General features: G+C 38.7%; 5 protein-coding genes across 5 annotated transcripts; 2 read left to right on the top strand and 3 right to left on the bottom strand.

Moving 5' to 3' along the window:
- Positions 1-2,150: 2,150 nt before the first annotated feature.
- Positions 2,151-8,596, top strand: LOC143368182 (growth arrest-specific protein 1). The gene is made up of 5 exons (XM_076810608.1): positions 2,151-2,334; positions 7,111-7,378; positions 7,566-7,771; positions 7,894-8,165; positions 8,272-8,596. Exons 2-5 carry the CDS (start codon positions 7,115-7,117, stop codon positions 8,274-8,276), a joined length of 747 nt encoding a protein of 248 aa, XP_076666723.1. The 5' UTR covers positions 2,151-2,334; positions 7,111-7,114; the 3' UTR covers positions 8,277-8,596.
- A 1,148-nt stretch (positions 8,597-9,744) lies between these two features.
- On the bottom strand, positions 9,745-11,963 carry Rpn3 (regulatory particle non-ATPase 3). Its single transcript, XM_076810596.1, has 3 exons — positions 11,833-11,963; positions 10,557-11,385; positions 9,745-10,465 (listed from the first exon to the last, which is right to left on the bottom strand). The coding sequence occupies exons 2-3, from the start codon at positions 11,373-11,375 to the stop codon at positions 9,794-9,796; spliced, it is 1,491 nt and encodes a 496-aa protein (XP_076666711.1). The 5' UTR covers positions 11,376-11,385; positions 11,833-11,963; the 3' UTR covers positions 9,745-9,793.
- Positions 11,964-12,772: 809 nt separating this feature from the next.
- On the top strand, positions 12,773-16,997 carry LOC143367566 (golgin subfamily A member 2). The gene is made up of 12 exons (XM_076809523.1): positions 12,773-12,968; positions 13,326-13,409; positions 13,523-13,978; positions 14,067-14,262; positions 14,351-14,658; positions 14,724-14,900; positions 15,002-15,220; positions 15,292-15,477; positions 15,568-15,819; positions 15,882-16,155; positions 16,222-16,419; positions 16,601-16,997. Exons 1-12 carry the CDS (start codon positions 12,924-12,926, stop codon positions 16,786-16,788), a joined length of 2,583 nt encoding a protein of 860 aa, XP_076665638.1. The 5' UTR covers positions 12,773-12,923; the 3' UTR covers positions 16,789-16,997.
- On the bottom strand, positions 16,944-18,667 carry Rpp30 (ribonuclease P protein subunit Rpp30). Its single transcript, XM_076809525.1, has 3 exons — positions 17,815-18,667; positions 17,561-17,708; positions 16,944-17,399 (listed from the first exon to the last, which is right to left on the bottom strand). Exons 1-3 carry the CDS (start codon positions 18,400-18,402, stop codon positions 17,296-17,298), a joined length of 840 nt encoding a protein of 279 aa, XP_076665640.1. The 5' UTR covers positions 18,403-18,667; the 3' UTR covers positions 16,944-17,295.
- A 159-nt stretch (positions 18,668-18,826) lies between these two features.
- Ssrp (structure specific recognition protein) lies at positions 18,827-23,031 on the bottom strand. Its single transcript, XM_076809524.1, has 14 exons — positions 22,826-23,031; positions 22,328-22,513; positions 22,004-22,219; positions 21,664-21,839; positions 21,448-21,583; positions 21,260-21,363; positions 21,028-21,156; positions 20,664-20,955; positions 20,426-20,584; positions 20,210-20,350; positions 19,953-20,144; positions 19,637-19,879; positions 19,465-19,539; positions 18,827-19,295 (listed from the first exon to the last, which is right to left on the bottom strand). The coding sequence occupies exons 1-14, from the start codon at positions 22,874-22,876 to the stop codon at positions 19,176-19,178; spliced, it is 2,220 nt and encodes a 739-aa protein (XP_076665639.1). The 5' UTR covers positions 22,877-23,031; the 3' UTR covers positions 18,827-19,175.
- Between the last annotated feature and the right edge of the window lie 895 nt (positions 23,032-23,926).

The following is a 23,926-nucleotide window of genomic DNA, read 5'->3' as shown; positions in this document are numbered from 1 at the left end:
AATTGTAAACAACTTCGTAAAATCCGTGTGTCTTTTAAAAAGAGTAGATATCGTTACGTTTTTATGTATTACCTTCGCGCGATCGCCTTATTATTTGCTCTGTTATTTGGTGTGAATTTTAATTATTTAATGGACAGAAACGTGAGGCACATCGGAATGTTGGAGAGAGAGATGAACAATGGAGCGTGGTGCCTTTTCGCAGGAGGCTTGAAAGCGTGGCTCGGAGCGAAAGGAGGGTTTCAAGAAATCGGACGATTGCTTTATTAAGATGTCAGAAGGTACAGGATAGGCTGGGGCCTGCGGTCGTTATTGCCTCAACCGGGTTCTCGCTTGGGACAATTGCTTCGGGAAGATCAAAAAGACCATCGAGAGAAACTGACAGCGAGCGAGCAAGAGAGGGAGGGGGGAGAGAGAGAGAACCGCCATGCTGACCCTTCGTATGCTGCTACACAAACTGGAGGTACTGGGCCGAGTTAGGTATTCGTAACGTTTCAGCAATATATTCGACCTGCATTAGATATACCTAGTTCAGTAGCAAACATGTAAACTCGGTAAAATTTACTTCGATCGGATCCGAGTTGCATCTGTCTGGAATAGATAAAGAAATGTTCGCGATGCTGTTCAATTACTATTAAAAGATATTCTGGTATTATTTCGTTAAAAAGGGATTCCCTTAAAAATTCGTGAACGTGATTTATCGCTCGTACATCTTGGCTTCTTATCTGACCATCTCTTTCCTTTGTTCCTCCTGATTCCTCCGTAGATCGTTCGTGCGTCATTGTAATTTCACTGATCTCAATCTCCCGTCGCATTTCCTGTATTACAGGAAGCCAGCTTTAAAGCTTATCCCGATCCGATCGGTGCGAAATTTTAATCCTCGCGATTCACACGAGGAGAGTTTCCCCACACCGTTCCTCCTTATTTTTCACGCGTGCACGAAGTGTCAAAGGAATTAGCAGACAGATTGGTAAACAGATTGAGAACCGTCGAGAGGCATCTACCTCGTTTCAGCGAAGCTCGTAGGCTCTTCAATAGGGCATCAGTCCCGAGCAAACGAATCCCGGAGGCATTTATGTAGGATGCCCTAAGTAAACCGAGACACGCGCTCTCGTCGACTCGTTAATCCAGAAACAAATATCCCCTCACCCTTCCCTCCTCCTTCGTTTGCTCTAAGGAAAGAAAGCACATAAAACAGCGCCCAAGTGAGAGCTGCCGAATCTGCGGTCAATACCTAATATCCACAATATTCCTCCTAATTGGCCGCAGAAACTAGAAACCGATACTTGGATAATAGGTTAGATAAATAAATAATAGACGAGAAAGAAGTGCGCGTTGCAATTTCATTTCCTTCGGTGCTGCTGGTTTTCCTCCGCAGAATCGATTAACCGGTTCAATTTGTACTCGAGCAGCTAATCTCCTCCGCGCTGTCCTCTGTTTCTCGTCCCAAGGAGCGCGATTGAGTTGAGAGTCACAGGAGCCCGGTGCACGCTTGGTGGTAGGGCATAGAAGTAGTAAGGGGCCTGAAAGCGAGCCCGATGGAAGACCAAGCACGGGAAGAAGGAGAAACGTAAGAAAGAACGGAACGCATCTAAATGCCCGGACTGTTCGACGTCGCTCTGGTAGGGTACGGGTGTGGACGGGGGCGAGGGGGGGTAGTGTTGGAACCAGGCTGGTGTCTCAATCAGCGAAGCAGGTTGGGGCACCTTGGACCCCTGTGGGTGGAGGATAGAGCTAGCGATGGCAATGAGACGGCGACGGAACCGACGTACCTTGAACAATTGCCTCGCGATGTAGCTTCTTCGCCTTACAAATCGCTTATAAATTTAATGAAACTGCAGAATATCAATACCAGATATTTAAATCTACTCGCAAATATCAAAGGTTAGTTTGCATGTGATATGTATTCGATATCCATTTAAAGTGATAGACCGTGCGAAAGCATTCTTTAGTAGTACATTTATGTGCCGTTGTGTCTATATTGTAGTATTATAATGAATATGAAATGCAAAAGTTTTTTGACAGTTCTAGCTTTCATCGCCGATTTAAGTCTATCAGTAGTTGCGTCGGTCCCGGGCCAGTGGCCAATGGTGAGGGAAGCGGAGCGGCGCGCGCAGTTTCTCGATAGAGCGGGGCAGGCCGTCACAACTCAATCTAGTGTCTCGGTGACCGTACGCCACTGAAGAAGGTTCTTCTCTTTTTATCCTCTCCGTCGTTCCCGTACAGTGTATTATAATTCTTGGCACGAAATCGCAGTTTCCATTGGCGGATTAGCTTGCACCTGGGATCCTAAATTCAATCTCTCTTAGCTATTAGAACAATGTGATTGTTTGCAAGGTTAGTACCAAAGCATTCTATTCTGAAGTTTGTTAAATGCGAGATTTTAGTAATTCTTGAATGAACGCGAAGTTGACGATATGCACAAATACACGCGAACGTGCGATATATTGAATCTTTCATTTATCTGTACATCGAAAATGAAATGTTTCGTTTTACAAGTTATGGGATGTTAAAGATCAAGTATCAGTGTTTCGATAACAAATATTAACATGCGTATAAGATCAGTTGATCACGGATGATTTCTTTTAAATTACGTGTGTAGTAGGGATACCGGCATTTAGGCAACGGCCTAGTGTGCGACCTTAGTTTATTTAGCACCTAGGTGGCGTCCATTTATGAGGAGTTCGGAAGACAGGGACCGCGGAGAGTCGGCGTAGCAGCCGCCGTGGTGGCAAACGCGACTGATCAGCACGCGGACGGCTCGGGTTCGATTCCCGGCGCCGTGGCTCTCTTTTTCCGGCTCCTATACGTGTTACATTAGTAGCTATTGCTCGTTAAACGTTGCTTATTCAATAGCGCGAAGCACATTCGTAGAAACGTTCAATGCCTAGGTATTGTGATGCTGTGCGCTTCACTTACACAGCTTGTTAGACTCTGAAGAAAAAGAAAGCGTCACCAAGATGAATTGAGTTGAACCGGTGACACAGCTTTAATTGAGTAGGGGAGAGTAGGTTAAAATGGAACGCTTAACTTTGGAGGGTGATAAAATAAAATCGGAAGGAGACAAAGACATGGGACTTCAACAGGAGTGTCTCTTCAGTGGACCTAAGACTATAAGAAAATCAAAGCCCATTGTTAAGAAAAATCTTTGGGAACAAAGGAAAATGAGATTTACCAGAGGTATTGAAATCTTCGGCTCGCTCAAGTGATAGGGTAAAGCGGAACACCCACTTGAAGACCATGTAAACGTACTAAATCTTCATTTTTATCATTTAAAAAGTATTCATTTATGTTGAAAACTATAAATATATGTTTTACATGTAACTATTACAAATAAAAAATAACAAAAATAAATATTATACACATAAGAAAAAATATCTTACCAGATAACAAAAATTACTGAAAATAATCATATACACATGGATTTTTACGTGAATAATGAATATCAACAGGTACATAAAGCATTTTTTAGTTTTTAGTGCATTTTAAATAAAATTGTTTAACTTAATTTTTTTTTATTATTTACTTTTTAGTATCTAAGTTTTGATTTGTGGTTATATGCTGATTTCATGTCGATTGAATTGATTTGTGGTTACAGGCTGGTTTCAAGTCGTTTGGATTTGTGGTTACGGGTTATGTTTATCGATGACTGGGTAATTTTTTCATCCCTCCCGGTTTTTTTTCATAATTTTGTATTGTCATCATAGCTACGCACGTCTGCAAAGTTTCAAGACAATTGGGTTGGTGGAAGAGGGTTAAATAGGTGTTCCGTTTTACCCCACACAAAATGTTCCGCTTTGCCCCACACGCAGTCATGTATATAGTAAACATTTAATACACTTCAGCGTGAGGTAAACAACTTTTTAATACGTCAAAATGTAGCGTAAGGACTAGAGAATCCAACGATGTACTCGCCGTTATTAATTTTCGAAATTCAAGTTCCGAGAAGTGGTCGAAAATACAACACAATACTGAAACGTCGATACCGGGAATTTTTCCAACTCTCTTAACGGAAAAGTAACGCATGCACGGATCTAGGATCTGTCACGAAATACTGTGAGGACCCTTTGGTCCCATGTAACGCGATACCAACTCATTCGCAGCTCTTATCTAACACAAACATTGAAGTTCCGTTTTACCCATCCGTTCCGCTTTACACCCTACTACTTATTCCCGGTTCGTATCTGTTGTTTTCAAGCGACGTTAAGTATGCGAATCACGGGCAGCCTTAATGTGTATATTGATGCAACAGAGTGTACAATTGTATACAGTACGCATTCTCCATTTAGTTTTGGTATTGAATTTCAACGATAAAGGAGGCACGCATGAAAATAGCGACACATGTATCGACTGCGTTGAACCACGTGTAATGCCGAAATAAAAATTCTTATTGAAAAATCTTTTTGAAGAAGGTACTATTTCAACAAGAGCCGCCTACACGTTTGAAAGACCTTCTTCAAGCGTTTCCAATATGAAATACGAAAGTGTGCGAAATGCGTTTATGTATATCAAAGAATTCTTCGATCCTTGATCGATATTTAGAAGAATGTAGCAAACATTCGCGTTTCTTATGAATAGTATCAATGCTACAACAACACATATTATACATTGATTATTATTTAATAAAATAGTCAATTTCTACTCCACATGTTCATAAAAAAACTAGCTTTAATACTCCGCTTCGCCCGAAATTTAGATTCTGAATTTATAAAAAAAATTTTTTTACTTTTTTTTTTCTTTAATAGTTACATTCATCTGGATTAATCAACCATAATGAGCTGAGGTACATTTTGTGATCCCAGAGTTCATCGTTCGAAACTTTTTAGGCGACAAACAAACACACAAACATATTATAAGCTTTCTGCTTTATATATCAAGATTCTTCTTTCGAATAATCAGAAGCAATTGATATCTATGTGACTTTGATACATCGAGCTTGCGATTAATTCCACTGTACCTTTCTAGACCGACATCTCAAGTATATTTGCAATCTTGGAAAATAATTTGTACCCCGTAATCGATGTTTTTGTTCGGGTATCTTTTTCTCGCAACGACCCTTGCGCTCTTCCTTATTTCGATACCAAATTCACGCCATCGAACGCGATCGTTAATGCTAGCTGGCGCGATCCAAGGTTACTCAAACGGCAGCTAAGTCAGTCCCGTTGCTGTTGTTCCAATATTTCCCTTCTGTGTTTGCACAAAGTGCGATTTGAACTCGGGAGCAAAGCGAAGTTGATGACCACTGAGGGTCTACAGGGCTGGCCATCTGTCCCTCGTTGCCACGTCTGCGACGTCTTGGTGGTCCATTTTGGGGTTGGTGCGCAACAGCATCGGCCCTAGCGCTGGCAATGAAGCGCTCTCAGGTAGAATCTGCCCCCCTCTTTCTCTCACTATCTCGTGTGCGCGCTGGCGCACGTGCTCTCCTTCACCCCTCTCCTCTTCCCCTTCCCGTCCTCCTGCCAGCTTTTTTACTGGCATCAGCAGAGACAGAGAGGGAGAGCGGGAGATAGAGCGAGCGAGCGGTAAAGGGAGTACACTTGGGGAACGGTGAACGGCGTCGTCCTGTTAGAAATTCTAGCAACAACCGGAACAACAGTTTTGCCTTCGACTCGTTACTATCACCCGTGTCGCGTTGGGCCGTAGCTATGCAGGTTTCCGATCGGGACCAACGAATGCTGTTCGTCGAAGCGATCAGGGGTCTTTGCCGAGAACGGAAGTCGTTAAGATTCCGACGGAAATGAAATCTCGGACGATTTATGAATCTTTACGAAACGATCGAGTCGAATGAAAATACAGATATTCCGCTGAAGGAATGCTCGTGGAATCAGAGATAAGGTTTCCATATTTCTCAGTGGCACGACGAATGCCAATTTCCAATGCCGTTCGCGCCTCTCGAGTTCGAACGTAAGATTCTTTCTATTAACCGAAATGACAAACAGAGATCCGATTTATTTTAAGAATGTAGTCGTGGAGTGTCCCTGCCATGCCACACATCCGTTACACGACTGCGCGAGCACTTTTCTCCACGACTAACACCGTGCTCGAATTACAGTTTACATCGTCGAACGTGTAAACGATTGATACCTGCAAGCTACGACTGTAGTACCTAATGATAATGATAATTATTTATCGCACAGTAGACTTTACAATAGAAAACATATAAAAAAGCGAGAAAGAGGAAAAAGAAGAAGAATAGTTAGATTTGAATGGCGCGTATAACACTAGAGGAGCGCAAAAGGCGAGGTACAACTGTCAGCTGTTATTAAACTTACCATTTGAAGCTACTTAAAACTAAAACTAACACAATAGAGTACACGAAACGTAAATGTAGACGGCCAAGTAACGTAATCGAAAGTAAGAACTAACATCATATGCGTGTAATAGTAAGTACTGTGTATAGACGCTATAGACACAGTTAATGAAGGTGTAAAGGAAATAAACACTCGATCAGTTCCTATTACACGTGTAAAATGATGAGAAAATCTTGCGAAGCGCTTAACTAACAAGGGAAGATCCCGAACCCGGAAATTCAAAGAATCCTGAAACTTTGTGAATATGTTGGGAATTTCCTCCTGGTTACAACCCAAATTTTGTTTGCTGCGCAAATTCGCTCTAAGGAGATGTAATTGACCCCTGAAGATCCGGATAATTTCCGATTTTGTGTTATAACTCGTGAACTGCAAAATAATATTTTCACCAAATGGTAGATCTAATTAAAAGAAGTAACTTTTGTCTGGAAACTTGTTTTCCATCTCTTACAGTTCGCGAGTTATAACACAAAATCGAAAGACAGCCGAATTTTCAGGGGCTAATTTCACCCCCTTAGAGTGAATTTGAGCAGCAAACAAAAATCTAATTTTCGGGTTCGAGATCTTCCCTTGTAAGAATTCTAGTTAAAAATTTCGAACTCGCAAGAAGGTATTCCTCTGAAAAGGGCCAGATTTATTTATTTTATTTTGTTGTTAGAAATGTTAATAATGCTACGAAAACTCGAGGTAGGGACATGAGGATAATTTACGTTACAGTGGATTTAAAATTTGAATTCATCGACCAAAGCTTTCGATATGTACGAAGATTTAAAGGAACGAAATTTTTTGTTGTTGGATGTTTTAGAAGGATGTCGCGCTGGTGGGATCGATCGGCCATAATCCTAATGGGTATGGTGGTAATTAATACGATAATGTGGGATATGGCCAAAAGTTCGATAATGAGATGCGAGGAGGCGAAACTGAAGTGCGCTTACAGGACAGGCTGCGGCAGTGCTCTGCAACACTATCTTACGGGCTGCGCACCCCTTCTCCAAGGCAACGATTGCTCCGAGACCTGCCAACATGCCCTCATCGCTCTCACCAGTACTGACGAGGGCAAGGAGCTTATGACGGTACGTAGGTATCATTTATTTATCTTCCTATTGCCACGTCTATCATCGTACATCCACTTCAGTACGACTTTCGTTCACCCACGAAATAAATACATATATCTATGCACTCCCGAGGCAAAGTTTGCCGGAAAATTTTTACGAGAAGTCGCACACGAATTTGTATGCTAAAAGTTTCGTTATTATTCAGTGCGAATGCGAGGATGACCTGTGCGTGCAATCGAAGCAGAGGGTAGAAATCTGTAGATCTTCCGTCACGATGGTAATGAATAAGACTAGGGTGTCTTGTAGAATAGCGACTTGGATTTGTAACGCGGACGCCTTGTGCCAAACCGCCCTCGCATACTATAACAGGTTCTGCAAGAGCATGTTCCAAGGCCGGAAATGTACTAAAAGGTGAGTAGCTCCTTTTGTTTCAATCGTCCTTTACCTTTTTTGTTCGTAGCGCTTCCATTTGGAATATTATGAAATGTCACTGGTAAAACAGTGGAAGGGGATAAATGCGGAAATTATTTTAGGTGTAGCAATTCAATAAGCATTTTAACGAGGCAGGAGAAAGCTGCAAAATTGAATACGTGTCAGTGCGATGGCTATGAAGATTACGATTGCAGGGGGATTCACAGGAACATGAATGTCCTCTGTTTTGGAAAGATACACCATGGCTATCGCGACGTTAATGAGTTTCTCAGGCCAAACATGACTCTTAAAGGAGACGCCGTTCGGACGTCAATCGATAGAAGACTACTTTTACTTTCTCTAATAATTTATTACATACTTAAAGCGAGACAAGGTAACACCAGTTAGTGAAGTTATCCACGAAAAATTATTTATTTTAAATCTATCCAGAATTTATTTTAATTCTATCCAGAAATTCCTTAAACGATTTTTCTTTTCAGACTGACGATCGATAAGAACATGCAGAAATCTCCAAAAGACAGCAGTATTCCATGAAACCCATGACCAAAGATCTTTATCAATCTTCCTAATCATCGATCCAAGTTCAAGTTAAAGTTTGAACTGTTCTGTACCGGTAATAATTAATTTTTCTCACTTTACAAATAATTCGGCAGCTTAATTAAATAATCGAGAGGCTGCATTTTCTACTGAATTTTTTTACGAGTTCCTTGTTAAAGTTGTGTACAGATGAAAAGGAACAGAGGATTATTGTACAGTGACAGTATTGTATATTAATTGTATTATAGTAAACGCAACTGAATAATTCGTTGCAAGTATTCAGTCATAGACGGATTTTATTTATGAACGTGTAATCGTGTAAATATCCATATAGCGGAAGATGGTGATTGTTTTTCTTTCGTCTTTCTTTTTCACACAGATTTATATCTCGCAGAAAAGTTATGTAAATTCATTATTATAAAATTGTTTTAAGATCACAAAGGATTAAGAATCGTCCGTCTTTTATGTTTATTCTCTTTCAAAGAATTTTCGAAAGTTATTATTAGAAAAAAAAACTTACTTTCTTTCGGAGAAGAATAAAGTTTCTGGAGAGTATCTAAGTACCTATCAAGTGACTAATCGTTAACATTCTTTTAACGCATAAAACTTATTGATGCTTCAAGTATAACGAAGCCTTTAAACATCGTGTGGCAATTCATTGAATAGTCACCGAATTAGTGGGTAAGATTTCGTTTTTATAAAATGTGAATTCGTTTTTATAAATGTAAATATGTTGTGCCATTGCAACTTCGTAATTTCCCATTAAAACGTGGCATAAATGCTTGTCTTAACTCTCTGCTGAAGTATTTTACGCAATGAAACGAAATGACAGATCAATGATGTCCAGTGCTTAAATAAGAATGTGGGTGTCACTAATGTATTTATAACTTTCACTTCTGCTAAGCGTTTCAAACTTGGGAATATCTTCATAATTCTAATGGTTTAATGAAACGCGAAGTCGCGTGTACGATATAAATATATGCAGTGACAGAAATCAATGCCGTTCGATATCGTAAATCAGGGATGACTAACTGGTGGCTCGCGAGCCACCGGGGGCTCATCCGCCTTGCTGCTACGCTGAACGGCCTCCCTCCACACCTACCAGACTCTGACGATCGCAGTGGATTCTTCCTTCTTTCCTTCTCTTTTCTGGTAGATATGGAGCGGGTCGTTCAGCGTGGCAGCAAGGCGGAGGTGCCCCCGGTGGCCCGCGAGCCACCAGTTAGTCAACCCTGTCATAAATAGTCATATTTCAGAGAGATCGGAAATTTTAAAGAATGTATTTACAAAAGATTGTTGAATATTCTTTATAAAATGCAACTTTTTAAAAAATTACTCCACATTGAATATTACAAATTTCGTGGTGTTGAGACAAGTGTTTACTGTATACAAGAAAATTTAACATAAAACATCTCTCCGTAATAAACCGCTTTATTAAGCAAACACATCGAAAGAGTGAACAACTTAAGGAAATCCATCGTCATCTTCTTCTGCCATTTCCTTGGCAAGCTCCAAATCCTGTTGCTCCCTTTCTCTACGCTCCTCCGCCGACTCTAGATCTTTCCCATACGATTTCGGAGGGTATCTCATGGCTTTGACACTTTGATTATGTAAATCTAAACAGAAAGTAATTCTTTGATGGAACGCAAGCAATGGCTCCTTAGTGCAATAAATATCTGTGGTCTCTTTGCTGCGCATGTATCCATTTTCTGGTTCCAAGGTAGCCTCGATAACACCATCTCTAATAGCTTTAGCTACAATAAACTCTGCGTCGACGCTCGAATCTAAGCCCAGCTTCTTTGCGATGTCTGTGGGAGAAATTCTGGAATAGGATAGCCCGATCGATCTGATCGCGGTTTTGATAACGTTATGTCTCAGTCTGAGGATTAAAGTGAACGTGTAATCTGCTCTGAACTGTGGCCCGAAATTCTCTAGAACCTCTCCGAAACGTTGGAGATTCCCTAAGCGCACAGCTTGCGTTAATTGGAAATACGGTGCTAAAGCACGACGCAGAGCTGCTTGCCGAAAGATTTGACGTTCGGGGATATCTCCAAGCAGAAGCTCCACCGCTACAGCTAGTTTCTGCACTGTCTGGCGAAAACCTACTGCGGTGCTCTGTGGAGCCTTTCTGAGAGCCTGTAAAAAGGGAAGTATTGAAAAATGAGAATAAAAAATACAAGACTGAACGATAACAAACGAAGGAAGAATAAGGAGAACTTTTACTTACTTGCACCAGATACTTGTGTGCAGCTGAGTATTCTAGTCTGGCAGCTTTAATACGTCCCAAATAGTACAAGAATCTAGCCCATTCGTTATTACTAGCCGATTCTGGGAATGTCGATTTGAGTACAAGCTTATCCGCTTGATCGTATAAATTATAATGCAAATAATTCCTCAGTAAGCAATTAATCAATACTGCCTGCCCTTCGAAGTCGTTCCTTAGCGTTGCAGTTCTTAATCTTAAATGCAATAATCCGCGGATTTTATCCAATCTTCCGACTAATTCATACGCTCTTGAATAATAGAAGTAGCACTTTGCGGCAACCAAATCGATGGTGCGCCTGTTCTGTGCAATGATCTTCTGCAGCAGCGCCTCCGAACATTGAACGGCGTCCTCGTGCCTTCCAGTATCTATTAAACGGACGAGGACCAGTAAGTGGATGTAAGCATCGATCTCTGGTAACGGGCTCATAGCAGAAATACGAAGCTTCTGCGTCTCTTCTGATTCAGTCGGTTCTTCTAACCACGATAGCAACGCGTCGCGCTCGGTGCACGGTTTCGAGTAGAAGCTCAGAATTATTCCTCGCAACACATTGGAGTTTAATCTGCGACGCGTGTTGGGCAATGTACGCAGCGCTCTTAAGATGAAACGGGGTTCCTTGCTCTGTACAGCTTTCTCTATCTGCCGAGTGTGCTCGCGAATATCTTGAATCGCTTGGAGGTCGGTATCCTTCTTATCGCACACATCCCCGTCGCCGTTTTGACTTTCCGGGGAAATAATCTCAACATCCATAGCTTCAGGGTTTTTCGCTGAAGGCACACCCATCTTGGCTACTCTAAAACAGACAAATTCTGATTCTGACAGAAACACGCACAAGTTACAATAAAAGTATAACAATTCGAACGAACGGTATGCAATAGTATATTAATTAACATAAATTTACATTTCATACTATAGGGGAGAAGTGTTAATATCCATTGAACATCTTAATTTACATGTGTACCCGTGGTACTTCAAAGATTCTCTCGTACTTTGTAAACTATTTCATATTTGCTACAAATGTTGGGAGAACGAGCACACAGAGGTGATCAACGACACCGAAACTAAATGCTTATTAAAAAAACATATTAAGCAAATTGATAATTGAACTACAAGCTTCTGTCAATTTGATGATGCATCCTTTGGCTCATATAAAACTTTAATATTCCATCGGTGGTAATATAAAATCCGCGATATACAAACATGATAATAGCACAAGCTTACGATAATATGTAACATTTACCTTTGTTTTAAACTTTTTTATACAAATAGAATGTTCTCTGAATATCTACAATTCTACGTTTCATCGAACCAATTCACAGTTGTGCCAAGTAAAGTCAACGGGAAGGACTGATATATTCCTATATGCTTAGCCAATAGGGTATTCCGTTTTCGAAAGCGTAAGCGAATAATCTTTTGTTACGCTGTCGCTTGAACGTGAGGGTTGAAACTTGGTAACTCGACGGACATGAAAATGATTACTCCTACGAAAACAACTCGTAGAACCTTTTTTGTAGAGAATTTTCTAAGCTATAAATTCCATAATAACTAGTTTTGTCGTAAAACTGCTAGGTAACGAGATATTCGTGAAAAAATGTTTTTTTAACCCTCTGTAAAATCTTTAGCGGCGTTTGGATCAATGACGAAGCTTGAAGGATGTCATCGTTCTGATTGGACTAGAAGGGATCTATGGGAGGACCAGGAGGATCTTCTCGTCGACGAGCTCGGAGCTGTTTCTGTAACGCTACATTCATTCGGTCGCTACCCAGCTTCCTGAAGAGTTCTAATGAACTTCAAAGTTTAACTTGAAAATAGTTTACTTGTATATACTTTGTTTTATTTGAAACACCCGCACTACGACGAGCAGAGTGATCAGCGCTCCACGGGTACCAACCCGCGTTCGAATCTCAATATCCCCACTAAAATACGTAACAGTATCACAATATTTTACAGACAGTGTTGCTGTATTTCATTAAAATTAGCTTCCAAGCCTGTTTTCTGATTAAACATGTTATTCTCTTTCCATTCATGTATCGTCCATAATTTAAGGAAAGAAAATAAACCTAACGTAACTTAACCTAACCATACCATATTTTAAGAAATTTAATCTCTTGGTAGATGGCGCAATTCACACTTTCTTCAACTATGCATGTTGTACATACGTCGTTCTCTGTACGAAACAAATTAGCTTTAATCGATGGACAGGAAAAAGTGACTAGGCATGAGATAACCTCGATTCTACATAATACAATATTTTTAATTACGATGATGTAAATAATTGCACTAGAAAGTAAACGACAGTTTCATTTGCTAGTCTTTGTGTCATAGTTCGAAATGAATTTAAGTAAAAGTGAAAAGCTGTTGGCTGCTAAGAAAAAGGTATCGCCTTATTAAAATGTTGACAGCTACGTAGATATCTCTTGTACCGTTTAACTCTTATGGAAAGCTTGTGGTTTTTAAATGTATTGAAGCTTGATAAGCTTCCTCTGTGCATCAATCGCAGGAGGAGAAATGTCCTTTCGCTTTGCCATTCGAAGTTCTCGTGTTTTCCGATTTGTCAACACTTGGGTTATGTGAACTGTCAAACATTTATTTGTTTCGTTTATTTGTTAAGGACGATGATTGTTTGATTGTATTAGAGGGAGAGCTTAAGAGTTTTAAGAGCGATTTCAAGCTTTAATTGCGTAAAGTATTATCATTAGTTGTATCTTACGGAGCTTGACGTTTCTTTTCTAGCTAAGGGAATTTCAAATGAACAAAATGATGCAGGATGGTTGCGCGAGACAGAAACATGATTCGGGGGATCCATTATCTTCTCAGGTAATTCATGATTGATGATTGTAATTTTGTAAAAAGAACGTTAGTATTTAACAGCTCGGAGGTACCTTAAAAAAATCAATGCGTAAACGTTAATGTTTCTGGTTAATTTGTAGTGTGAAAATACAGATAGTAATAAATCAGATTCCGAAGCTGTAAATAGTACACCTACATTGGAGCCTACTTCTGAGAATAACACGCACGTGTCTGATCAAAATTTCCAAACGAACGTAACGATACCCGCAGATTTAATGCTGGACGCGAGAAGTGCGATAAATCATGAAAGACCGCAGAATTCTATGGAAGAGACCGCCAAATCCGTACAAGAACATAAAGAGATAGATTCAAGACCAGAAATCGAGAAGACAGTGGAATTAAGTGATTTTCCAAAAGTGCAGAAAGAGCACCTTTTGGAAATGGCTTCTGCAGTTGCAAACGTTTTAACGAATGATTCGGAACATGTGGAGAACAATTTGGACTGTGATTTGATGTGTCGCAATCAATTTTTGAGCTCCTACTTGGAGGAGCAGAAGAAGATTGTGAATGAATTGCATATAGAACTTAGCGATTCTGTAAGTAAATATATATAGCGTTGCTTGTAACATCGGTGTGCTTTCCAAATGCGACTTATTTAGAAATGTTTTATAATGAATTGACCAGCATAGCAGGGTGAAAGAATTGGAAGCTAAATTAGGAACGAGGGAGGCAGAATTTCAGACACAACTAGCGCGCGAGATAAATCCTCTAAAAGAACAGCTTGAAATTCATACTCAGACAACTGGAATCCTAATAGCAGAGAAGGCGGAGCTTACCGCTGCTCTTAACCAGGCTCAACAAAGTGTTAGAAAAAGTTCAGGTTTGTTTCAGTGTTTGAAAACAGTGGATTCGTTAATCTTTGTATTCTATAGAAACACTTAATCGATGAATAATATATTATGCTTTAGAAGAGATGGAGGAAATAACGGGAAAGTTTAAAAACTCACAAGTTCGTATAATCGAGTTGGAAAAGGAAACGGCTGGTTTGAAAAGTAGCGGCGAAGAATTACGGAGAAACTTTCGTCAGTTGCAAAATCAGCACGATTCTCTTGAAAAGAACTTCTTCGAAATGAAGAAAGAGAAAGAAGATTTGAGTTTGGAGGTGTCAGAATTGAAGCAGAAGTTGAATTTAAAGAAAACGGAATTAATCGCTGTTCAGCAAGAGCTCCACGAGAAGACAGCGCTGCTTTCGCTAAGCGAACTTAGAATACAACAGGTAATAGATATAGACGTATTATTAATGAAAAGATTGTGCGTTCTTCAGTTGTTTCGTTAACGCAGATGAAGGGTACCAAGCCGACAGAAGAGGAAAGGCAAGCAGCGATTCTTTTGGAGCAGGAATTGACAGAAACTAGGGAATCTCTGAAAGCTGTTAGCACTGAGAAAGACGAGACCAATAAACAGTATCAGAATTACGTGAAACAGTTAGACATGCAACAGGCTAAATTATTAAACGAGGTGTGTTATATATTTCTTATAAAAAAGGATTTGGAGAAAGTGAGGAAAATGATACATTGAAAATCTGCATTGTATTAATGAATTTCTTATATCTTTTACAGGTGGAAGTAGGGAAGAAGACTATAGAAGACTTAAAGTCACGAGAGCAAAGTTACGTGCAAAGATTGTCTGAGCTTGAGCAGCAATTGCAACAAGAAAGAGAGAAGTTAGAGAGCTTGTTGCCTTTACAGGATAGTACAGATAAAATAGATAATTTGTTGAGAAATATAGACGAACTTCAATTAGAGCAAGAGAGGTTTCATATTATACTCTCTGAGAAGGTCAGCTTTTTACAATGATTTCGATTAATTCGATCTCGTACGTTAGGTGATATATTTTATGTCTTGTATAGGATTCGCAAATCGAAATGTTAACGAAAGATATAAGCGACTTACGTGAAGCAGGCAATCAGGAAGCTGAAGTAACGAAACTAGCTACCGCTCTTGAAAGTGAGCAGCTGGGAGCATCCAGAGCAATTCATCAAAATCGTCAGTTAAAAGAACAATTAACTGACATGGAAAACGCCTTTGTTTCTCTGGTAAGTGTATACTTGTAATACGATCAGGTATACGCAAGAGTTTGTAAGCTTTTAAAATCGACTAAATAAAGGGTCAACATGATTTTTAAGAGCAACGCGAAATTGGACTTGACGGAACAACTTCAAGCGGAGCGTTCTATTGGGCGTAAATTAAACGCTCGGCTAAATAATGTCGAAACTGAGGTAGAAGAATTGAAAGAGAAGCTAAAAGAGAAAGAGGTCGTTCTTGACGAGCTTGAAAAGGAAAGGCTGCAAAATGCTCAGATAGCTGACCAAATGCAACATTACCAAGCGCAATCATATCACGCTGATACTTTCCAAAGGGAGCTTCAAAATGCCTTGGTAATTATGATTATGAAATTATTGTGATATATCTGAATTAAAAAGTTTCGTGTCGGTATTAGATTACTATAGGGAAACTAGAAAAAGAAAAGCAGGGGCTAATAGATGAATTGAAAGAAAAACGACAAGAGAGCATTTCTGAGAATGGGTTGCCAAGCGAAGAAGAGAAAGTGCATCGGGAAACATCTGAGGAAGGTAATGCTGCGATACCAGAACCAGTGAAACAGCTCGAACAGAGATTTAAGCACACGATGGAACGAGTCGCAGAACTTACAGAAGAGAAACAGAAACTTGAGCATCTTGTTTTACAACTCCAAAGCGAAACGGAGACAATAGGTACGAATATTCCGCGTACAATTTACATATTGAGATATATATGGGTATTAAACGAACGCTTTTCAGGGGAATATATAACATTATATCAGAAGCAAAGAGCAGTCCTTCACAGTAGGGCAAGAGAAAAAGAGCAAGTATTTCGGCAATTGCTTGATCAAAGAAATCAACAACAAGAGCAGCTACATAAATTGAAAATTCTACTGAGTGATTTCCTCAAGAAAGAATACATCCATTCCAATGGAACGGAACGTCTATCTGAAACAGGTATTGCTGCTGCATTTATTTTTAATTTGCAATATTAATTCTTTATTATATCTACATGATTACAACTGGTCTCTTCCAGTATAACAGCCACTAACTCGCGCTTGATTAAAATATAAATGCATGTTATATTTTATGTTAATGGGGCGCATTCAACAGCTAAATTCCCTTTTTCTGTTCTCAGAGACAGACTTGAATGATGTTGTGGTCGCGAGAAGAAAGAAAGAAGAGGTAGAATTGGAAATGGAGAACAAAAGTGTTTCGGAGCTCTTAGACATTTTGACGGAAATAAAAGATTGCAAGGATTCCTGCCTGTTTGAGCCGAATTTCCATCCGTGTCCTTGGTGCTCTGGAAAATTACTCACAGTATAAAGCAGATATGCTGCGAGCATATCCCACATTTTTCCTATAGGATATAGGATTTTTAATCGGAACGATTTGTAGAATATAATTGTATATAAGACAAAGATTATAACGATTTCAATTTGTAAATGATTGATGGGAAAGAAATGAGTTCTCTTAAAAAGAAAAAAAAAACAATTTTTCTTTGAAGAGGAAGTAAGTATACAAGATATCTCGTACTTTTCTCTAGATATCTTCATTTATAAAAGCTAATCGATTTTCAGACAAGATAATTTAAGGGTCGTGTTTAATATCTTTGAAAAATCAGAGCTGTTATTTCATATAGAAGTTCTAACGCAGAAGAATTTGTTGAAATATTTTGAAATATCTAAGTAGTCGTCTAAGTAGCTTCATCTTTATGAATATTCGTTTGTTACGTGTCTTTATTATAGAGCCGATTATTTAATATGAAAATAACTGTTAAAGGGAAAAATTTCCAAGTTCAACGTATTGATAATATTCCTCAGAAAGTTTTTTTTACAACTTCAGTCGTTTGGAAAGTGTCTGATCTTCATTAACGTTATTAATTCCTTTTGTTTCTTCTTCGATAACGAAAGCAGCCTTCCCTCTACGTCTTCTTTCTAATGAAGAAACACGGAAATAATCATATTTTTTACAAATGTGCTTCTATATCAGACGCAAGTTTATAATAATAAAAAGAAAAGCTTTAAGAACGTAACGTGTTATTTCTATTCTTCGTATACGTACTTATATTTCATTTCTAGATATATATATATATTACCTGCTTTCAAAAGAAGCTTCTTGCACTGGTGTAGTATAGAGGCCTTTGCTTTAATCCCGTTCAATCCAAGCAGGTACGATAAATTGATCAGATCGTACGGATTTCTAATTGTTCCAACATCGTTAGAACCACTGGATAATATCACATTCTACGTAAAATGAGTACTGAATTAAGATTACAAATTTATAGTATTACGTAAATAGTTCTCATTATTTCAAAAACTAACTAAACTTTCAATGTCGATATGTTTATACCTTACTTTTTCCATAGGTGTGAAAAAGATGCGAATAGTGAATAGTGAGTTTTCTAGATTCTACATCCAGCAGATCTGTGTACTGAATCTCAAAATGCATCCCCCTCTCGACAGCTTGTTCGTACAGTTTCTTGTTCAGTTTAAAAGTAACGGAATGTGATTTCAAAGTAATTATGTCCGCGTTTAGCTGAGTACAAGCAAACTGTAATGCATTCTGTGTTTTCGGAGCAATGGCGTACAGATCATATTTCTTTAAACTGGTGCAATGGTTCAGCGCATGAGTCTTAGCAGGATCGGAACACAGAAACGTAATCCGATTGAAGATTTTCAACTTGCCGGCGAAATCTTTTTTTATTCTTTCTATGTCGATAGCTTCAGGAATAATACTCTGTTGTGGTTCCCCTTCGTTGCGTTTCTTTTTCTTCTTCTTGTCCGTGCCCAGAACACTCTCATCTGTATTAGTATTTATTGCTACCGTTTTAAATCCGAATTCATGTAACCTCAGTAAAAGGGGATATACACTTTTCGTTTCGTTCGCTGGTACATTTACACATAGATCATAAAATCCTACACTCTGTCGAATATCCATTGAACAGCTTAAACAAGTACCTAAACATGTACCGAATCAATTTGTGTCAAGTTCGTTCCAAGTTCAAAGTGAATGGCCTTTTTGATAAAAAAGATTGGCTTGTAATTTAGTTGCTCATTGAATATTTTCTTACGTTATATTCATCGTCAAAGAATATATTCTAACCTATAACTGGTATAAAAACTGTTACACAGGTGTTGGTAAATGCCAGATAGGTATACATATTACTTATATTAGGTCGATGCATACAATTTTTACTTTTTTTTTATGAATAAAGATACAAATAAATGAATCTATTTTCTAGAAGTCACCAGGCTTTTATTAATATTATGCAACTTCATAAATAATATTGGAAATAACAATTATCCTGTACTTTGATTTTGCGAAAGGATAGTGTTTAAAGGTTTAAACAAGTAATACAAAGTTTGCGTGTATCCATTTATTTATAAATTAATTTGAAGATAAAAAAAGGTACTTTAAAGTTTCAAACAATACTTGACTCGCTTCGACAAATACAGTTTATTAACTATCACTATTTTCTTAATTATTGATACCGCACGACTGTTGAGTAGAAAAATTGTCCGTGAGTCTTGAATACGAATTCTTAACGATGTAGACCGAACATTTTGCAAACCGTTAAGGAATCTTAATTAAATAAAAATTAACCGACTACAGATGTTTAATGTAATATAGGTTCGGGCCTTGAAGAGCTTTAAGCTCGAGAGCTGAGTACATACACAGTAAACGTAATAATAATAAATGTTGATCCGTAATTATTCGCTATCCTTGGACTCTGCGTCACTGGAAGGTGGAGTGCTTTCGCCAGGTTCTTCATCGCTGCCTTCGTCAGACTCATCTTTCTTTCCTTTCTTCACTTTCTTATCATCATCATCCTACACATTCATAATCGATCAAATTCACAACCGATCGCTGATCGACATATATTTAAAGAGGGATATTTCTAATCGAGAAGACGTTGATAAATTACGTCACTTCCAGTTGAAATATAAGCGTAATCCTATTTAGCGATAATTTTAGGAAATAGTAAAATGAAATCATTACCGCACTACGTTTGTCTCCTCTCTTCTTTCCTTTGTCTTCCCCACTGTCGTCATCCGAGAGTTTCTTCTCTGATTTCTATATGAATTTCACAAACAAAGTTGATTCCACATTCACGAAATAGGAAATTCTGATGTTAATAGAATGGCGTCTACATTCTTTATTACTTTAGTACCTTAACGTCTTCATCGCTACTGCTGTCAACGTCGCTAATGTATTCTTTACTCTTAAAACTAGCACCACTCATAAGCTTGTTAGGAGAATCTTTCTTCACTTCTTTCTTTGTTTCTTTCTTTTTCTTCTCCCCCTTCTCTGCCTTCTCTTCATTTTCTGTAGCCTGTCCACCTCCACTGGCTTCATATTCTTTCATCGCAACCATGTACTCCTTCTTCGCTTTCGCTGCCTTCTCTTCCCACTCCTAACAGAGAAATACACAATTGATGAGACAGCAGTAACTAAGGAGCAAATTGGTAACGAGTTATTCCACTTACAGATTTGTCTTTAAGCTCCCTCCACATTTCTCCTCCTTTCTTGGCAATTTCTGTGACCGCAATTCCGGGATTATCTGCTTTAATTTTCTCTCGCGCACTGTTCAGCCATATCATGAAAGCGGTCGGTGGCCTCTTGGGTTTGCCCGCATCTCTTTCTTTCTTCTGCTTTCTGCGTTTTCTTGGTTTCTCCGACTAAAAACATACGCTTACTCTTCCGTCTGTAACTGTATTTTGCTTTTATAAATTACGATGCATACCACGGTTTTCGCAGATCTCGATTTCCTCTCTTTCTTCTCCTTCTTCTCTTTCTTCTGACTCCTTCCAGAAGCATCAGAATCATTTTCGCTGTCCGAAGTGTTAAGGTTACTGTCGTACTCTTCCGCTACGTCGCTCTCATCCTACACCGAAAAGAATACATACGTAGAATTAATTATTCGGGGAAGATGGAAGCATCGCTCCTAATACAATCGTACCTGGTTAGGATTAAAATCTTCATCGGTAGACTCATCCTCCGAATCCTGATTGTCCCCTGCATCCCTTTCTTCCGCCTCAGCTTTGACTCTTGCCAGATAAGCATCTGGTTCGTCTTCTTGATCACTGTTCCCGAAGTCATTATCATAATTCAGTTTGTCCTATTACAGAAAATAAGGGATTAAGCAAAGAATCGAATAGAAAATTCCTTCGAAATGTAGGCAAGCGCACGTTACTTACGCTCTTGCCTCTGTTCTTAACACGGAGCTTCTTCGAAGAGATGAAATCGAAAAGCTTCCCGTATTCTTCCTTCTCAATACTGCTGAATGTATGTACAACTCCACTGGTTAATTCGATTTCAAAGTCAAAGGACCTGGTCGAGCCACCGCCGCGAGCGAAATTAACCGATGCTATTTCTTCGAAGCGTATATGAATCGGAGGTTTGTGAACGTAAATGAAGCCTCTTTCTAGAGGGTACAAGTAGCCCGCTGCTGCTTTGAAAGAGCAGCTGATCCCAAGAGTCCCGGAATGACTGAAAATTCAGAAGCGATAAGAACACGGTACACCGAAATATTCCTAATTCACATTTTATCAATTATTGTACCTAAGGAAATTGCCGGGTCCAGTGAGCTTTCTGTTGATTATAACTTTCATTACTTTCCCCAACACCTCGTAGGTTGGTCCTGATAGCTCTTTCGGTAATTTATCGTCGTACTTTTCTTTCAACTCTTTTCTGTAAAAGCGGCCAAGTATTTAAAGAAACATTTCCTACGCATGAAAATATCCACGTACCAATCGTTATCTCAATCTCATTATTAACGATACATTTCACATACTTGGAGAAAGGTAGCTCGATAGAAGTTTCTTCTTCTTGATTGAACAACAATACCAAATAGTGGTAACGAGTTTGACCTTGTTTAATCGGTGGATCTAAACTGACCTGTACGATAAAAAACACCAATCGTTATTTCGAGCCGAGAAGCATCGTGAAAATTGAGGGTATTTAGATTCACAACAGATTTACCACAAAATACATTTGCCTGTTGTCTTTATGCGGCAACAGGAAGAGTCTCAAAACTGTTGACATTGGGATTTTGTAATCGAAAGTTTTACCGTGCAATTGGAAAAATGACTGAAATATTTTGATGTCGTAGCGACCACTGAAAAAGATAAAATCGACCAATTGTATTAATGATGTCCGGGCTGGTATTCGCGTTACCTGTAAACTATAAATGCATACCGAGGTGTAAGGCACTGAATCTCTCTGAATATGGCGATTGCATCTCCGCTAACGCTAATGACCGAAGCTTTCTCCATAACTTGTTGGTGAAAAGCTTCAACGGGATCCTGATCCGCACTGTCGCTAACCGGAATGTGAAATCTCATTTCCATTAAACTTACAGGGGCGTCATCGTTCTGAAAAATCATCGTTATTAATAGAGATGGTTTTGACTAGGGTTTTAAAACTTGTTAGAAAGAAAGAAAGAAAAATGGGTAAGTATTCACAAAAAGGGAGCCGAACAATTGACCTCTTTTGCTTTTTTATATGTATATTAGGAACTTAACATGTGTCAATTTACCTGATGAAATTCCAATGTAACTTCGTTCTTTCCCGTGTTGCATTGAGAAACATCGTAAAGTGGAATTTCAAATGCAGTATGATGGCCGACGTCGAAGCTCAAAACAGAGCCTTTAAACCTGGCCGTGCCCCAATTCCAGCCTTTCAAACTGAGCTCCTTTTCCAGCATATCTTTCTTATAGTTTTGTGCAAAGAACTTTGCAATTTTTTCCTGATCCTATGCAAATATTACCATGTAATTGTAATCCGAGTTGCAAAGCATTTATTCCTAATGCTTTTCTAATGTGAAAAATGTTCTATCTCTGTTTATAAGTTTCTCGCTTACCGCATCTTTAAAGCCACGAAACCTATGCAAGGTACCATTTTTCAGGAATATCCGCAGACCCCAGGTACTAATGAATTTCTGATAATTTACCATTTCCATATCGGACGCCGAAATCTGTTCTACCTTGCCCGTCTTCTGATTCTTAAATATCAGGTGTTGGTCTGTTAATTTTAATCTTCCAGGAGTCTGTGTGAAAGGAAATATTATTTAGATAAGGCGAGAAGAAAATTCTGATTGTACTTATGCATAGAAAGCTACGTTACGTTGATGACTAAAACTATTAAATTGTCAGTTATCAGTTATGTGTGATAATTCTGTTTATGAAAAATAGTATACGCACTTTGCAATTGAACATGAATGAAACTCTAACCTTACACATTCAAAATACCAATTTTACGAACAAGAACAGCGATAATATGGAATTAAAAGTGATGTATAGCGAAATTAGAAAAGTGTACAGCATTAATTGCAGAAAATTATACATGATATAGCGTTTACCATAACTCCTTTCACTTCTGCGATTATATCGTTATATTCCAAGAAATCCATTTTCGAATTCGCTCGACCTGACTTGCTTGTTAGCTCACTATATTATTTAAAAGCTAAATGAACCCTCAGAAGCGCACGTTGCTCCTTAGTCGGTTTCTTTGTAAATTTACAACAATAAATGGTATGCTGAAAGAACTAATGAATCTGAACGAGAGCGTCTCGGCTAATTTCGGCGTGCCTTTTCCTTTCAAAATTTCTTCAATTCAAGAACGTAACGAATGTATGTACTGTTCCGACTCCCGTCTAGCGGCGTGTAGTATATACTTTAGAAGCGCGAAGTTCGAATCGGATCACACGAATGTAATAGGAAAGGAAAACAAAGCGAAGTTCGCACAAGCCCAAGGGGTTTGAAAATAGTTGGAGATTCTTTTAATAAGTAAACTTCATGATCAATACCCACTTGGAAACGGGTGTTTCAATAAATCAACTCCACTTTGATCCCTTCTCCTAAGTATGTAAAATCAGCGCAATGTTGTTAAACGCTTTTTTCTAAAAATCGATAACCGAAAGGAAATTGATTGACCAGTAGGAATTTAGATTATAAACATTTGATTGGCTTTTAGATTTTAAGGATATTTTGTAATTAACAAAAGATGTTAAAGCGATTGCCTTTGTAAAAGCATTCGAGCCCCAAGAGCGAAAGTAAACGGACGTGCGATTATAAATTTAGCAAAATTCTTATTTGTGTCGTTTAAATTCGTTTATTGAGTTCATTAAATTTATTAGTTGTTTCTGTTCAAATCGTTTCATTACATTATTATTATTATTATTATTATTTTTATCACTAAAAATCCGCGTCCAGGGAGCAGAACGTTCCACGGATCGTTCCACGGGCATCGTCCCGCGTTTGAATTCCCCTAGATAAGTCAGCATTTCCCAGACGGCTACGCAACAGTATACAGTATACTCTTACTTCATGGTACACACAATACACATATGTACAATTTTATTTGTAGCAGTTTCATACAACAGGGCAGTTAGGCGTGTTTTAGGGCGGTATTCTCAGTCGCTACTTATTCTTATGCAAATGCTTAAGCATTCGGTATCCTT

The sequence above is a fragment of the Andrena cerasifolii genome, chromosome 4, assembly GCF_050908995.1.
Source record: "Andrena cerasifolii isolate SP2316 chromosome 4, iyAndCera1_principal, whole genome shotgun sequence".
In the NCBI taxonomy this organism is placed as follows: Eukaryota; Metazoa; Arthropoda; class Insecta; order Hymenoptera; family Andrenidae; genus Andrena; species Andrena cerasifolii.
Note: the sequence above shows the minus strand (reverse complement) of the source record. Positions and strands in the feature narration are given on the sequence as shown.

What these genes read in the sequence shown, in the direction of transcription:
- Rpp30 (XM_076809525.1), bottom strand. Translation starts at nt 18,402, where the DNA reads ATGGATATTCGACAGAGTGTAGGATTTTATGATCTATGTGTAAATGTA. An exon ending in ACACCTATGGAAAAAGTAAG is followed by an intron (nt 17,709 to 17,814) that starts GTATAAACATAT and finishes CATTTTACGTAG; the next exon opens with AATGTGATATTATCCAGTGG. An exon ending in GAAGCTTCTTTTGAAAGCAG is followed by an intron (nt 17,400 to 17,560) that starts GTAATATATATA and finishes TTTCTTCATTAG; the next exon opens with AAAGAAGACGTAGAGGGAAG.
- LOC143368182 (XM_076810608.1), top strand. Translation starts at nt 7,115, where the DNA reads ATGTCGCGCTGGTGGGATCGATCGGCCATAATCCTAATGGGTATGGTG. An exon ending in AGGGCAAGGAGCTTATGACG is followed by an intron (nt 7,379 to 7,565) that starts GTACGTAGGTAT and finishes GTTATTATTCAG; the next exon opens with TGCGAATGCGAGGATGACCT. An exon ending in GGCCGGAAATGTACTAAAAG is followed by an intron (nt 7,772 to 7,893) that starts GTGAGTAGCTCC and finishes AAATTATTTTAG; the next exon opens with GTGTAGCAATTCAATAAGCA.
- Rpn3 (XM_076810596.1), bottom strand. Translation starts at nt 11,375, where the DNA reads ATGGGTGTGCCTTCAGCGAAAAACCCTGAAGCTATGGATGTTGAGATT. An exon ending in CACACAAGTATCTGGTGCAA is followed by an intron (nt 10,466 to 10,556) that starts GTAAGTAAAAGT and finishes CCCTTTTTACAG; the next exon opens with GCTCTCAGAAAGGCTCCACA.
- LOC143367566 (XM_076809523.1), top strand. Translation starts at nt 12,924, where the DNA reads ATGAATTTAAGTAAAAGTGAAAAGCTGTTGGCTGCTAAGAAAAAG. An exon ending in ATATAGAACTTAGCGATTCT is followed by an intron (nt 13,979 to 14,066) that starts GTAAGTAAATAT and finishes TGAATTGACCAG; the next exon opens with CATAGCAGGGTGAAAGAATT. An exon ending in ATATTATACTCTCTGAGAAG is followed by an intron (nt 15,221 to 15,291) that starts GTCAGCTTTTTA and finishes TGTCTTGTATAG; the next exon opens with GATTCGCAAATCGAAATGTT.
- Ssrp (XM_076809524.1), bottom strand. Translation starts at nt 22,876, where the DNA reads ATGGATTTCTTGGAATATAACGATATAATCGCAGAAGTGAAAGGAGTT. An exon ending in TTCGTGGCTTTAAAGATGCG is followed by an intron (nt 22,220 to 22,327) that starts GTAAGCGAGAAA and finishes ATATTTGCATAG; the next exon opens with GATCAGGAAAAAATTGCAAA. An exon ending in TTAAGAACAGAGGCAAGAGC is followed by an intron (nt 20,585 to 20,663) that starts GTAAGTAACGTG and finishes TTTCTGTAATAG; the next exon opens with GACAAACTGAATTATGATAA.